Source organism: Pseudomyrmex gracilis, unplaced genomic scaffold (assembly GCF_002006095.1).
Source record: "Pseudomyrmex gracilis isolate BER0280 unplaced genomic scaffold, ASM200609v1 scaffold_98, whole genome shotgun sequence".
Lineage (NCBI taxonomy): Eukaryota > Metazoa > Arthropoda > Insecta > Hymenoptera > Formicidae > Pseudomyrmex > Pseudomyrmex gracilis.
The window spans coordinates 90282-105036 of NW_018020682.1; the positions used below are offsets into that span (position 1 = coordinate 90282).

The following is a 14755-nucleotide window of genomic DNA, read 5'->3' on the forward strand; positions in this document are numbered from 1 at the left end:
TCTGAAATTCTACTGAATTAACTACACAAAAAAACAAAGAAAACTTTTGAACAAATAATTTTGCAAGAAAAATTATTCAAATTTTGCATTACTTTATTGCGATATTCTTTGTTAACACGTTGCAACTGTGACTATACTTCGCAAGACACTTTAAGGAAAGGCACAAATTGTTATATTAGATATGAGTTATTTGTTATTAAAAAATTGTAGTAACACTCCTTCTAATTGTAAGAATTGACATTAATCTTTATATGTATACTCGTGTACACATACGTATTAATCTTGTTATCTGAATTTATTATTGTATTACTTATTGAAATATTGTAAAATAAAGTAATAATAAAGTTAAAATTATGCTAAATAGAGATAAAAACACCTATTTAAACATCTATATATTTTAGAAAAGATCCTGTAATATAATGACTTTTATTCAAAAATTAATGCGTAAAGTTCTTTCTTTTACTCTAAAAATATAGCACAATGTAATAAGTTCGATTAGATATATATATATATATATAATTTAGAGTGTAATATATATTCGTTTACGATGCATAATATACGCTATAATTGTCCAAAGAGTCACAACCCAAATCGATTCTATTAAGCACAACGCACGACTATCCATTGCACCAATTCTCCAGTGAAATGGAAAAATTTGATAACACATGCTATGACCCACATATAATACTAGTGCATTCATTCCTGTAAATTCAATTCACATGTATATAAAAGTATTTTTTTTTCGAGTTTTAGGATTCTTCAATAATCCTGTCGAACATTACACACTTACCTGGTATTCTAAAAGGCCCACCTTGCCAAACTTTAGTAACGTCAATTAACAAATAACATCCCGAAAGGAAAGCCAGAGCAAAAGATGTCGAAACAAGTACGAATGATATAGACCTACGCATAAAATTTTATATATTGACATACACATTATTGAAGACTGTGCATTTAATATTCAGGTTTGAAAATGCTAAAGTTTTTCTTTAAAATTTAAACTATTTCTCTTCTCTTATTTAGTATTTAGACACACAAGTGTAGTAAAAATATAGATTTAAATATTATTTTACCACAAGCTTTTGTTGACCGGTATAACATTGTTAAAATGTAACATGCATCCCAAAAAACCATATATTACTGCCCATAAAACCCATCGAAAAATACGATCTTTCCAATCTTTATACAACATCAGAATGATACCAGCTTCCACACCTAAAAATACTTGAAATATCGATGTGAGGCATCCTGAAAAAACATTTTCTAATAAGTACCTAGATCTTTTTGTCTTACTTTTTTATTATTAAAACAGACAGAGTCTATTATATGTAGATCTTACCAGAAAGGATATCAAATTACCTAAAATTCCTTCAGGATCAAAAGGAATTGATCCATAAACAGAACTAATGGTTGATCTTTGATAAATATGATTTACAGTTAGTATGGTTCTGTCAATATATCCAGCCGCTCCTCCGGTACAGTTGAAGTATTCGCCGTCTTCATGCCTTCCACCTGGTCCGAGATATCCGCTACAACAATGTACTTTAGCTGTTAATTAATATTATAAATAATGATAAAGATGTGTTTAAAAATCTTTATTATATAAATACTTGGAGAAAAATAAAAAAAAAACCAATCTTCATACCTCGGACAATCGGGCACGGGAAGACTAAATGTTAAAACCAAATGCACAAATGCAAAAATCAGCATTATGCACCAATGTGGCAGTAAACTTAGTACCTCACGTATTAATGGAGTTTGTGACACATTCTACAAATGTTAGAAAGTGTTTATGTGTTTATAATTAATGAACGTAAAATTTGTATTATATATTACGATAAACTATAATCAATTACAACGTGTAAACACATTAATAGTTTTCCTTTCAAGTGCAAAAGTGACTTATATAATTATTAAGCTCATTAAAACAAGTATTAAAAATCTCATTAAACTTGAGAAATATATAGTGTATCTAATTACGTAAATTTAATGTTTACATATGAAAAGATATTTTATATTCTCTTTTACCTGAGTATAGTTTGACATCCGACGAGATGTGAAACAAAGATACACCAGACTAACAACTAAATAAGTAATTCCGAATCGTTGAAGAACTCCAAATATACGTATGTTTTCCAATTGCGCGTTTGTGCCCAACGTATTTAACGCAACGCCTATGAGAAAGAGAAAAAAGCTTCTCTGCAAATTATTAGATATGTAAAGTATTAGCATATAGAAAGAGAGAGAGATAGACACTTAAAAATCGCCTAGCGAACAATCTTTTACTGTAAAGTTTTGCAACATTTACCTTCAGTACAGAATAGCTGATTTGAAGCCTCGGATGTCCACGTCGTAACTGCGCCGACAGAGCGATAGGAATACAAAATCCCATAATCCATATAAAACAAGGAAATACTAAATCTCCTGGTAACATGCCGTCCCAAGTTGTATGTCCTAATATCGTATAACTACCGGATCCATCATTGACAAAGATCATGAAAAGAATGCTCGCTCTAAATCATATAAACAATCAGTCATATTCAATTTATATAATTCTGAGGATGTAAATAAAAACTTTTACAATCAAATTTTTAACACGAGACTCCTATTTTGTTGTCTTTGTAATTCTTTCGTACCCTCGGAATGTGTCTATAGCTTTTACTCGACGTTTCGCTAATGCTTTGCTACTTGGTTCTTCTTGCGAATTTCTTTTTTTTAAACATTGTCGTTTAAACATATGCCACAAAGATCTTCCGGCGGATATGCCAAACAAGATCAATACAATTATTCCCAATATAATAAAAAGTTCTGCAAATAACGTGCTTTAATACATATTTTGCGTGTGAGTACAGAATCAATAGCGCAAAAGCGTCGTCAGTGTTGTGCGAGGAAAAAGTATCTCCAAAAAATAGATTGTATATATATATATATATATTGTGTTTTTAGTTCCAACTGCCTGTCACGTTTGAAATTTACATATTTTTGGAACTATTTGCCCTTTTTCTGAATTATATATATATATATATTATTACATATAGTATTGATGTATAAAGTGTGTTATCGCTAATTATCAAGTTTTGCAAATAAAGAACGATAAAATCGCTCGAGCGTAAGACAAGCTTTATTATCTGATTGCAGTATATTATTTATCTCTCTGCATATTTCTATTATATATATATAATAAAACTTCCAAGAAGCTATCTATACATAACATACCTGTGTATGGATATGTTGGCTCTTTTAAAGTTTTAAATCCACAAGTTCCATTTTGTACTGCGAATTCGTATAAACCATATTGTTCTAATTTCGGTAACAATTCGCAAACAACATTACTACAAAAAATAAAAGTGCGTTGTGAAATAAGTTTAATCACAACTTTCTCTTTACGTACAAAAAATTATACATGTATGCAGATAAAATAATACCATATGTGAAAAAACTTACGATCAGATGTGAAATTTGTTTTTTAAAAAGTTTTTCAGAATAGACACATTAAAGCAATAAAATAAATACCTCGTAATTTTGGCAGATACATATTCATCGCTACCGTCACTTAACACTCTCCATTTTAATGGTTTAATCGTGCTAAATTTCAAACTGATATTGTTCGAAACCGACGCTATTCGTTTGTACGGACACTACGAAAGTTTCGTCATTAAAAAAAAATTATAACTTTTCGATTATTTATTCATTAACCGGAGCGACATATTAAATAAATCAGAATATATTACCGATACACAATCCGCGGAGAGCGAATAAAACCACGCATCAATGAAGTTGTTATCGTTGGCTACCACATTTACGCAGGCCTCGTCAAACTTCAAATGATCATAAACGCAATTCAGTTCGACCATTATTGAGGTTTTTACAAATAATTTATTTACTAGTTGCGTGCGAATTCTCTACACACTAAGATATTTTATACGCGTGTAAACGTAGATATATTTTTTAAATGTTGTTTTTAGATGCACATATAACATATGTCACGATCATATAAAACACATCATAGAAAAACCTCCATTTAACAATCTCAGACAAGTAATTGTAGCTATGTAAAAAATTATTTTCGTAAAGATTCTTCTTTAACAGCTTCTTCTAGCGTTCTCAGACCTGCGTAACGTTAATAGCAGCGGCAGACTGAAGTGTCAGAGCAATCTTTTGTAATATAGAAATGTGCGATTACATCAGTTTGAATACGTACGGTTTACGAATGTGAAAGTAGATAGCAGAATTCCTCTTGATTAAAGCGATCCTTCTGACTTAAGTTCATCGATTCTCACCACTGAAGCTCTCCTCTCGCCTACCACATTTTCTGACTGAGAAGTATTAACACACAATTTGTTTTTGTTTATATTGCTGATGTATTATTAAGAAAATTAACACAAAATCTCTGAATTACAATATGAGTATATGAGTTAATATTTTATTAACTTAATAATAACATTAATAAAATATAAAGTAATAATATAATTTTATATTATGATCCATGATTTTCGCAAGAATGAGAGATACATTTACTTTGTCATATGAATCAATAGTACATATTGATTGGAATAATGATTAATGCAGAAATTTTTTTTCAAATTCGCTATTTGCAAATCTGTGTACATATATCACTTAAAGTAAACCCAAAGTATAATAGTTAGTAATAGGTGTACATATTTATTTGTCATAAAGTCCATATCCCATAATCTTGTTATTTTAATTTTAGATAAAACATCACGAAATGCTCTCCCTCTCTTTCTTGTATCAAAGATATTGTTATAAAAACTCATTCTTAGACAAAAATTGATTTACGTAACGCAAATCAACAAATGTTAATTTCTCTAATAGTCAACTGTTACGTATATATATTATATATATTGTGTATATGTATATACCATATATATATATATATATATATATATATAATATATATATAAAATGTGTGAAATAATTATCTTCTTACATAAAATACAAATTGTTCAATACTTCGATAATCCAACTTTTACTTAATATTTGTTTAGCACATAGAACGACTCTATGTTTTATTGAGAAACACATTTTACCTTTTTCTTTTTTCCACACTTCTTATTTTTTTCTGTTTTTCTTACTCTGTGTGTGAGTACACACGCGCGTGTACATACGTAGAAGTAAATACGTGAGCATATATATACACACACACGCGCGCGCACACACACATACACACGTTTACACATATTTTTTTTTTTTTCAATGCCTGCACAAAAATACAATACAATCGAAGATAAAACCTCGAATTTGAACTCCTTGAAGACAATGTAATAATAACAAATCATTGATACGAAAAAACTTGAATTCGAATACAAGGTGTGTAGTGATAGCGCTCTGATTACTAAAAAAAAAAAAAAAGTCATTTATTGACTAAGAATAGTTCTTATTTCTTTGTGCATGTGGCATAAGAAATCGACATAGCTAGGGCTTCCATCATTTCCTCTATCTTCAACTAAGAAATGACGTAATACCATTTCCAGTTTGTCACGTTGCCTCACTATTGTTAACTATAAAGAAAATCAAGATTATAGTATTATGCACAATATTTATTTCCCCATTATGTTAAGCTCTGTTACTTACTTTCATACAGCGATGCCTTTCAGCACGTATTCGATTGATAATATTTATGATTCTATTATTTAAAGGAGTGTCTAATATCGGCAATGCAGAGCGATCTGTATCGATTTGAACCACCGAAGGCACACCAAAAACACTCTGAACCCATTGAGAAGAAAGTGCCATACCCAACCACAAGAACATATGGATTGTGTTTTCTGCAAACAAAATAACAAAACATATGCAATACGATATTACTTATTAACAAATAAATAAAAATTACTGTTATAGGAAATTTAATGCATACCAAGTAGATAAGCACCGTCGTCCGCAAATTTGTCAATAGAACAACGCAACATCGGAGGTAAATATGTATCTTCAGAATCAACATCATGCAAAGGAAATAATCTAGGGTAAATATAAGCAATAGATATGGAAATCGGCATTGTTGTGACTGCTTGCATGACGTAAGATCTGTCATCGATAGTCATATCAGATCCTAGAAGCAAGGATACTTATGTATAAAGTAAATTTCGTTCGTGTAGTGTAATTTACTGTATACATGAAAATATAAACTTTTACCTCCTGATAATGCATCGCTTTTTAATAAACAGTTGATGCAAAGTGGAAGTAATTTCATACATTCTGGTAGTATTAATTGTCCAGCACTAGATGGTGTTGCGCAATGCTTTCGGTATACAGCTAGCATATTTGCACATCTTGCAATCAAGTTATCCTTCACCGCTTTCGGAGCAGATTCCAGTAATTTAAACACGCCTAAATATACAGTGTTGTTTGAGCAAACTTCCTATATGTATCACACGCTTGCAAAAACAACATATCTTACTTTGTTTAGAGAAATAATTTATAATAGCATCCAAATCGCATGCGCGATATAGTTCGGCCATTTGCGACGAAGTTTTCAAACTTAAGTTTATGATTCGTAATCTTCTTACACCACTACAGGAGGTATATAGCAAAGCCACTTGAATGTAGACACCTTCATCATCCGTCAATTTATCGTCGTGCTTAACTTCTATTGCAATAGCCTTATAAATGAAATCAAGTGTGTTATATATAAATGTGTAAGTAAAATATAAAATCTTGCAAATATAAAACAGATAATTCTTAATTAAAAATAAAACACGTACAACAAATATACATAATATATATGTACATATTTTATAACAAAAGTTGTTTTTCAACAAAGCACATAGTATACACAGTGCTAGACGCAATATCTAAATTATTGCAAATGTATTTCTTAGCACACAGCATTTCTAACATATGTGTATTATATAAATGTCTTTTGTTGAGAAAAAATATGAGCTAAAATTACACTATAAATACCCACCTTATCGCAGTCTATACTGGCTAATTCCATATCAGTTGTATTAGACATAAAGTAGTGCCCATAGAAATCGGTTGCTCTAACACCTGTAGACGTACGTACCCGCATAACAGCATCAAAAGCAATTGGTCTACTAATATTGTTAATAACATCCGAAATCAATCTATCACCGTCGACTTCAGCCTGCGAAAGAAAAAAACAATCCAAAATTATAAATATTTTTGAATAATTTTATTTAACAAATGTGTGTGATGCAACATATAAAATCGACTTATATATTCTTTATCAATTTTTCAATAACAATATACGCTCACCTGGAAGTAAGTATATTTATAAATTTCTCCTCCAGTAAGACGACAAATTTGACCGATTGTTGCTATATCTACGTATGAATTGTTAAAAATAAATAAATCCACGCTACAACCTGCACCGACACATTCTTGACCCAAATTATTATAGACATTACTTTGTGGCACTGTGAAATATATATTATATAAACATAATTGTTTTTGTTACTAGTACATACCTCTCTTTACAAAAAACTAAATTGCTATAAACCTAAAACCTAAAACCTAAATCGCACACACACCTAAAACTGTTTTTTCTTTATCAGTTCCAAGTACTTTACGATCATCACGATTTTTTAATTTTCCGGGTGCTTCGGCAATTGGTAAAGAAGAATGAAATATTAATAATTTGCCGGAACATTCAGATGCCTGTAAAATTGCAAAAAGATTCCTGTTTTACATTTGAATTTTTCTAATTACAACTTATTTGTTAATTTTTTCAATACCTTTAATGCTTCTAATCCAGCCTGTATGGCGGGAGCGAGAATTGTTTCTGTTTCTCGAGTATCCGCAAACATCTGCGGAATCTGTGTCATTAGACTATCGATAACCGCTTCGCTTTCCTCAATGTTACATAAAAACCCATCCAAAAGAGGCATAAACACATCTTGAACATCTCCGACAACCATCATTTGCGGTTGACCGAGACAAGGATTGATATTGTAGAAATGCACAGTATTGTTATACGTTATAAAGCCAACTTTCATATTACTTTTAGTTTGTCCAGCATCAATAGGTAGGTTCTTTATTATGGATTTCATTTTTGCACATAGTAAACTCACTAATCCGGATTTAACTGTATTATAAGATACATCAATTATAAACACAATAGCTGGGGGTTTTGGGAAAACGTTATCCTGCCAAAAAATAATATGCAGAAATTAGCCAAATTTATATAACAGAGAAAATATAAGATAAAATATAAAATATTGGAAAAAAATATTAGAATATTAAAAAAATATTGGAATATTAGAATATTTTTGAAAATTTGTTTTATTAATTTATACATTACCCTGCAATAATCCTTCGTTGCTATGTATTCGAATGTACCAAACATTAATTCAGGTCTCTCACAACGATCTATACGTTGGCCCGTATGATCCAAGTGTTGAAAGTACTCATTTGGAACTAAACAGAAAGAAAATAGAAATATAAATGAAAGATTATTAGCAAACATATTAGGAAAATCTCTCTTGTATAAAATAACAATTAAATTGAATTATTTATTATTACCTTCTGTCGTCGCTTTACAAAACATGCACTGAAATCTTCGGCCAGCATCGATAAATTGCATAAACGGGCACATATAAGCTTTACAACGTATGCAACGTACGGGTCCAATTTCACCCATATCTACTATTGGCGGTTCACACTCTCCTTGCACAACTCGAGCCATTGGACTTATCACAAGTCCGAACGGTACATTAGTCTGTTGGAAACATATTGATATGCATGTGTGTGTGCATCAGAAAAAAAATATATATAAAATACATATATAAATCTAAATAATAATAATAAGCTTTAACACCGTTATTATTAACAGTCTTTCAAAATATATACACATGCGTACATATTTAAGCAAGGTACTTATCAATATTGTCTATAATAACTGATCTTGCCTAACATACCTGCTTTATAATATCAGCAGTAGTAGGGACAGTGTACATAGTGGATCTGATGTATCTAGGAGATGCATTTCCTTGATCCTGAGTAATAAAATTTGTTGTCACCAAAGGCGGTACTAGACCTCTTTGATTTGTTATAAATATTCCACCTCTTGTATTTTGATCATCTTGCATCACTTGAATCTGCGTATCAAAAAGAGAGGAAATATAAAGTTTTATAAGCTAGTGAACAATATCGACGAATAAAGCAAATTAATAAAATTTAAACTCATACTGGGCTCGGCATTTGTTCTGGATCAAGTCGTCTAGCTTGTTGAGGTTGCAATCCTGGCTGATATCCCGTAGCATTAGGTGTATTTGGATATAAATTTCTTTGATTGTTATACATATCCTACAAAATAAGAATGGTAAAATTTTTTAACATTGTTTTATTGATATAACTGGCAAGGCAACTTTGTCAAGTTTTTGTACCATTTGATTGTGATATCCAGTTTGTTGGTAGCCTGTTGGTTGTTGATAACCTGAAATGGTACCGGGTGGTACACGATTCATTCCTAAAGAACCAGGTAAATTTTGTCCTGATATTGGAGGCGCAGTATTAAACTGTCCGGACTGTACTAAACCTGGTCCTGTAGGACTTGCTACAGTCTGGCCTGGTACTGACGATATGGGTTGTGAATGAAGCTTGTATCGAGCTTGGGGAAGAACAGGATTAGACCCCAGAGGACTTGCCATAGATTGTCCCATTGTTGAAACAGGAGGAGCATATTGTCTTACTTCAGACTGCAATAAACCTGAGCCTATCGGACTTCCTGCGGTCTGAGATGGTGGTGGTGCAGAATTGTATAGCTCTACTTCAGATTGAGGTAGGCTATTATTCTGGGAATTAGTCATCTGAGTTTGGTAATTTGCAGAATGTCCATGAAGACCTGTATGTAAATGCGGTGACATTTGGGAAGAAACTCCTCCTGTTGCTAAAGGATTCGGTTGAGAATGATCCATAGATTGAACAGGTAATAAATGAGGTTGCATTTGTGAATTTGACAAATTTTGTTGTCCCATAATTGGTGATTTTGACATATTTTGCTGATTGTTCACTAATGATACAGGTGCAGCATATGGATGCTGTCTGTTCATTTCTTGAATGTGCTGCATCTGTCATAACAAAAATAATCAAAATAGAACATATATTATAACTATATTACACACAAGTTTTACAAATATTGTACATACACGTTACATATGTATATATCTACACTTTGCATATACATACTTTACATATACAATATAATATAGAAAAGAATAATCAGAGACCAATAAATATAATAAAAGATAGATTATTACTCCAATTTTAAAACATGTATAAAAATTTGTATATAAATTTAAAAATTCTAGAAAAAACTAAGAAAATAATAATAACCTATACTGAAAAACTATAATAAATGTATATACATATTCTATAGCATACATAAACAATTATCTTGCATTCATAATACTTTGTTTAAATAAATCACAGAGATTAATATAAAAATAGTATAAAATATTGAAGTTTACAAAAAATAAAGGTGATTTGAGTTCTGCAAAACCATTACGTACGAAAGCACTCATAGAAAAAATTGACATATAAATTATTATATAATATGAAATTCACTCACATTGTTATTATAAAATGTATTTATATCATAACAAAACTTTAATATATCACTGAAAGTGTTTATATGAAAATGTACAAGATATCGTGGGTGGACGTTATCGTGATTGCTGCCGATGCCACGTAAGGCGACATTACGCATGCGTCCGATACACGCTGACAAGACACGTCATGCTATAATTTGCGAGCTGTCACGCTTTATAAAAATTACATATTAATGGAAGAGAGAAAGAAAGGAGAATATTAAGTGTGTCATATGGTTGATGAATACATAATAAAAACATTTTCTTTATAAAGTATATAAACATAATAAACAAGTTATTTATTTACATATTTAATATTTCTAAAATATCCTTTTGGAAAGAAAGAATAGAATTCAGTTCGGTGCTATACACATTTGTGCGAACAACATAGAGTTATAAATGGGTGCGTTCAGACAACTCAACGGTTGAGAGATCATCACTTATGATAGGACTATTCTTCAAAATCTGCGGCGGTTCCAAAAGTATGATCCAATCAGAAGTGATTATCTCTCAACCGTTGTGCAACTGTTGAGTTGTCTGAACGCATCCAATAATTCAAAGCTTATTCTATCTCAGTTTTACATTTAGTAAAACATAAGATGCAGATGTTTCGTAGCATTTGTAGTGCTACTTGATCATAGCCGGAAGTTTACACTTGTTCAATCACAGCTAGAGTGCAGATTAGTGCAGACTAAAAAGAACAAAGCTTATGATATTTATTATAAGCGTATTTTTTTTATAAAAATACTACAGACTAACGTCAGCATATGAGCGCGCCTTATTAGGCATTTTGGCCAAAATACTTCATTCTTTTGTATCATAGCAGAGCAGAGAGAAAACTGAGAGCGGCCAAGCCCAGGTTGGTTAGGTTAGGTTAGTGTTAGGGTTCACATTTCGATCAGTTAAGTTCACATCCTAATCGGATAGGATAGGGATAGGTTAGGTTAGGTTAAGTTCATATCTTGGCCAGGTAGATTCGCATTTTGACCGGTTAGATTAGAGGTTCACATCTTGATCAATCCTGACCTAATCGATCGAAATGTGAACCTGCACGGTCAATATGCGAACCTAACCTAACCGTTCAAAATGTGAACCTTAATCAGTCAGCATATGAACCTGTCCAGTCACTATGTGAATCTGAACCGACTGAGATATGAACCTATTCGATCAGGATGTGAATTCAATCTGTCAGGATATGAACAGAATGGAACCGCGCACGCTGTGGACATAGCGCGGAACAGAACCATGTCCACGTTTGGACAATAACGCCCGTACCGACAAGTCGCTCGCGGACATGGCTGTAGGTGTCAATGTGCACCACCCATTGACATAGCGCTGGTTTACAGGACGGAAAAGCTTTTACAGTTTTTCATACGACCCCTTTGACTATATAGTCAAAGTATGACCCTGGCTGTTCTCAGTTTTCTCTCCGGTTACAGAGAAATTTTATTTACATAATAATAATGTCTCTTATAATATTATACATATACAAGATGTTCTGCAATTGCCGTATTTTTGTGTAAGTTTAATAAATTCTTGATGTCAGTCAGAGTTTCTGAATTATAAACACATTTAAAGTTAATGAATCAGATCCCATAAAGTTCGCGCGCTCAGATTCAGACGCATTCGCTATGTAGAAATTATAAAATACTATTGTTTTTTAGTGCATCAGAGGAATAAGCATTTTTTGTACAAATATATTTTGAATTTTAAAAAGTCTAATTTATCACATTGTTAGTTTTGAAATTTTTCTTATTGCTAAATATATTCAATATATCATCATCCGAGGGGAGTAGAATGTTCTATATATAATCCATATCATATTTTTCGGAGAAAAAACAAAAAACATTCTAGCCTTTAACCGGTCCGCTGAGCCATATTTGCACCAAACCAAAATTTATTAACATTTTAGTCTTCGGATGATATTTTTTTTCTTTTTTCATTCTTCTGTCTGTCACTTTTTCAAGAACTCGGAAATAACAAAAATACCTAGTATAGAAATAATTATATATGAAAGAGTTTAAGATAAGCGTTTTAATTTATAAATACACGTATAATTATGTATATCACGAAGCATGAGATACGAAAAAAAATATATTTAAATAAATATATAAAATATTAAATATAAAAAATATTTTTTAAAAACTAAAGGAGATATAGAGAGAGATGCGTATGAATAATATGTATAATTCAGTGCCTTAGACAGAAGCGTAAATAACTTTATACAGTAAGTGAAATTGTACCGATAATGCTTTAATAATACTTTAGCAGTGAAGGTGCTACTTATTCACATGTGAAGGTATGCTACTGCCTGTATGTGTGTGTGTGTATATATATATATATAAATAAACAAATATATATTTATATATTCATACTACTAAAAATGTCAAAACGAGAGATTGCGTATGTATTTTTATTTTTAATATAATAATGATAATAATATGATAAAATAATGATAATACTATTAAAAATAATAACATAATAATAATACAATAATAGATAATATTCAACATATTGTATGCTTTCATCCACAGAGCACGCTAAGGTAGCATAACATGTACACATGGTTGCTTTACAAAATTAATAACAATGTTTCTGATGCAATATTGCCAATCGGTAACGTTTTTTTCTTTTTGTGTTTGTTAAAATGCCGTTTGATAATATTTGTTTTAGGCTTTTTTTCAAATCTCCTATTTGTTCTCTTTTTGTTACGCGCGTGCGCTCATTCTCTCATATTTCTGTCTAAATAACTAATTCTTTCAGTTAATCGATGTCTTTGGTACATTAACATCGGACAGCAAGCTATGGATGTTTGGTATATATTGGACGGAGATACCCACCGAGTTATAAAATGCGCGTAAAAAATGCTGAAATCACATTGCACAAAGAAAATCACTTCTACAAGATCATTACACACAGAAAGTATCACGAAATAAAGAGATACTTTGTGGGAAAAATACATAAAAATTTCGAAACTGATATTGTTTGACGAAATAAGAAATTAATAATAGTTTTACAATCCCTGATAACGACTATTATTAGCTCACTGATTATTTAATTATGACTAACATAGATGTTAATTTGGTGAGTAATATTACATATTACTATTGCAGATTAAGCATAACAACATTTCGAGAACTAGAGATTACATTTTTTTTATTCAACATTTTTAGCAGATTTGTGGAGTTTATAAGCTAAAATTCTTACTGCAACACATAAATTTTTAGTGAAAAGAGCAATTTGTGGGACACTATCAGGAAAAATGTGTACATGTGTGTGTGTGTATACACACACATGTTGTTTCTTTTTTTATAAGATTTTTTGTAGCTGAAATATTGTGGTTTTATAGGAATAAGAAAATTGTTTTCACTTTTAAATTTATGTAGTATTAAAAATGTTTAATACTTTCAGGTAGCGCGGGAATATATTCTTTGTCGAAACACACAGAGATACTGTGACATATCATTGTGTAGTGATAGTTTTTGTTCAATAATTATAAATGTGAACTTCTTCTCTTAATTACGTAATTCAAATAATGCTCGCTTAAAGTACATTGCAATATAATTGCCGGTAATACAAGAAAAGCGATGATTTTTTGCATTGTTTAAAAGAAACATGACACTTTAGTGTCGTTATTTTTTTATATTTGTTGTGTGTGTGTATATGTATAAGTTCTTTGCGCAAAATATAATACAATGTAAAAAGTTGCGCTGTCGGATGTACTAAGATGTTGTCACTGGTACAACACTTGACGGTCACACACACCAAGTTTGCTTTTTCAAAGCTGATTATCATAATGTTCTGTGTTATATGACGATAATTTACATAATAAATTATAATAAGGCTCTTGTTTGGCCAAGTCAGGAAACAAACACTAGATTAAAAAACCATATCAACTAACCATCGAGTGACATAAAAGAAACACAATGTTTGCTTTTTTCTTTTTTCATTCTGTTGCCTTCCTAATTTCTTTTACATTTTCGCATTCTGTTTCCGATTTCTAGAAGTTAACATTTAAAGGCGCGCGAAAGAAGTTTTGCAATATTAAAACTATTGTACATATAAACTTCCGAAAGCAAATGTGCGCATGCTAAAATTGAAATATTAACTACAAAGTGATTATTCAAGTTTTTAGATACACTGATGTGTACGTAAAAAAAATATCTTATTTCAAAAATATTTTTACGACT

At 31.0% G+C, this 14755-nt stretch overlaps 2 protein-coding genes across 2 annotated transcripts; both read right to left on the minus strand.

The window, feature by feature from the left end:
- Window positions 1-15: 15 nt before the first annotated feature.
- On the minus strand, window positions 16-4289 carry LOC109855753 (heparan-alpha-glucosaminide N-acetyltransferase-like). Its single transcript, XM_020430316.1, has 11 exons — window positions 3732-4289; window positions 3514-3638; window positions 3217-3332; window positions 2637-2808; window positions 2309-2513; window positions 2029-2199; window positions 1646-1770; window positions 1360-1529; window positions 1074-1248; window positions 791-903; window positions 16-702 (listed from the first exon to the last, which is right to left on the minus strand). The coding sequence occupies exons 1-11, from the start codon at window positions 3852-3854 to the stop codon at window positions 521-523; spliced, it is 1677 nt and encodes a 558-aa protein (XP_020285905.1). The 5' UTR covers window positions 3855-4289; the 3' UTR covers window positions 16-520.
- A 634-nt stretch (window positions 4290-4923) lies between these two features.
- LOC109855752 (protein transport protein Sec24C) lies at window positions 4924-10697 on the minus strand. Its single transcript, XM_020430315.1, has 15 exons — window positions 10547-10697; window positions 9363-10046; window positions 9166-9282; window positions 8895-9074; window positions 8500-8695; window positions 8279-8394; window positions 7713-8123; window positions 7509-7635; window positions 7234-7394; window positions 6923-7102; window positions 6416-6617; window positions 6151-6345; window positions 5876-6067; window positions 5593-5786; window positions 4924-5519 (listed from the first exon to the last, which is right to left on the minus strand). Exons 1-15 carry the CDS (start codon window positions 10682-10684, stop codon window positions 5376-5378), a joined length of 3237 nt encoding a protein of 1078 aa, XP_020285904.1. The 5' UTR covers window positions 10685-10697; the 3' UTR covers window positions 4924-5375.
- Window positions 10698-14755: the final 4058 nt, after the last annotated feature.

Coding starts and splice junctions, on each gene's coding strand:
- LOC109855752 (XM_020430315.1), bottom strand. CDS start 10,684: ATGCGTAATGTCGCCTTACGTGGCATCGGCAGCAATCACGATAACGTC. Junction 6,068..6,150: donor AAGCGATGCATTATCAGGAG/GTAAAAGTTTAT, acceptor CCTTGCTTCTAG/GATCTGATATGACTATCGAT. Junction 5,520..5,592: donor AAAGGCATCGCTGTATGAAA/GTAAGTAACAGA, acceptor TTTTCTTTATAG/TTAACAATAGTGAGGCAACG.
- LOC109855753 (XM_020430316.1), bottom strand. CDS start 3,854: ATGGTCGAACTGAATTGCGTTTATGATCATTTGAAGTTTGACGAGGCC. Junction 2,200..2,308: donor TCAGCTATTCTGTACTGAAG/GTAAATGTTGCA, acceptor AATAATTTGCAG/AGAAGCTTTTTTCTCTTTCT. Junction 1,249..1,359: donor TGATCCTGAAGGAATTTTAG/GTAATTTGATAT, acceptor ATGTTTTTTCAG/GATGCCTCACATCGATATTT.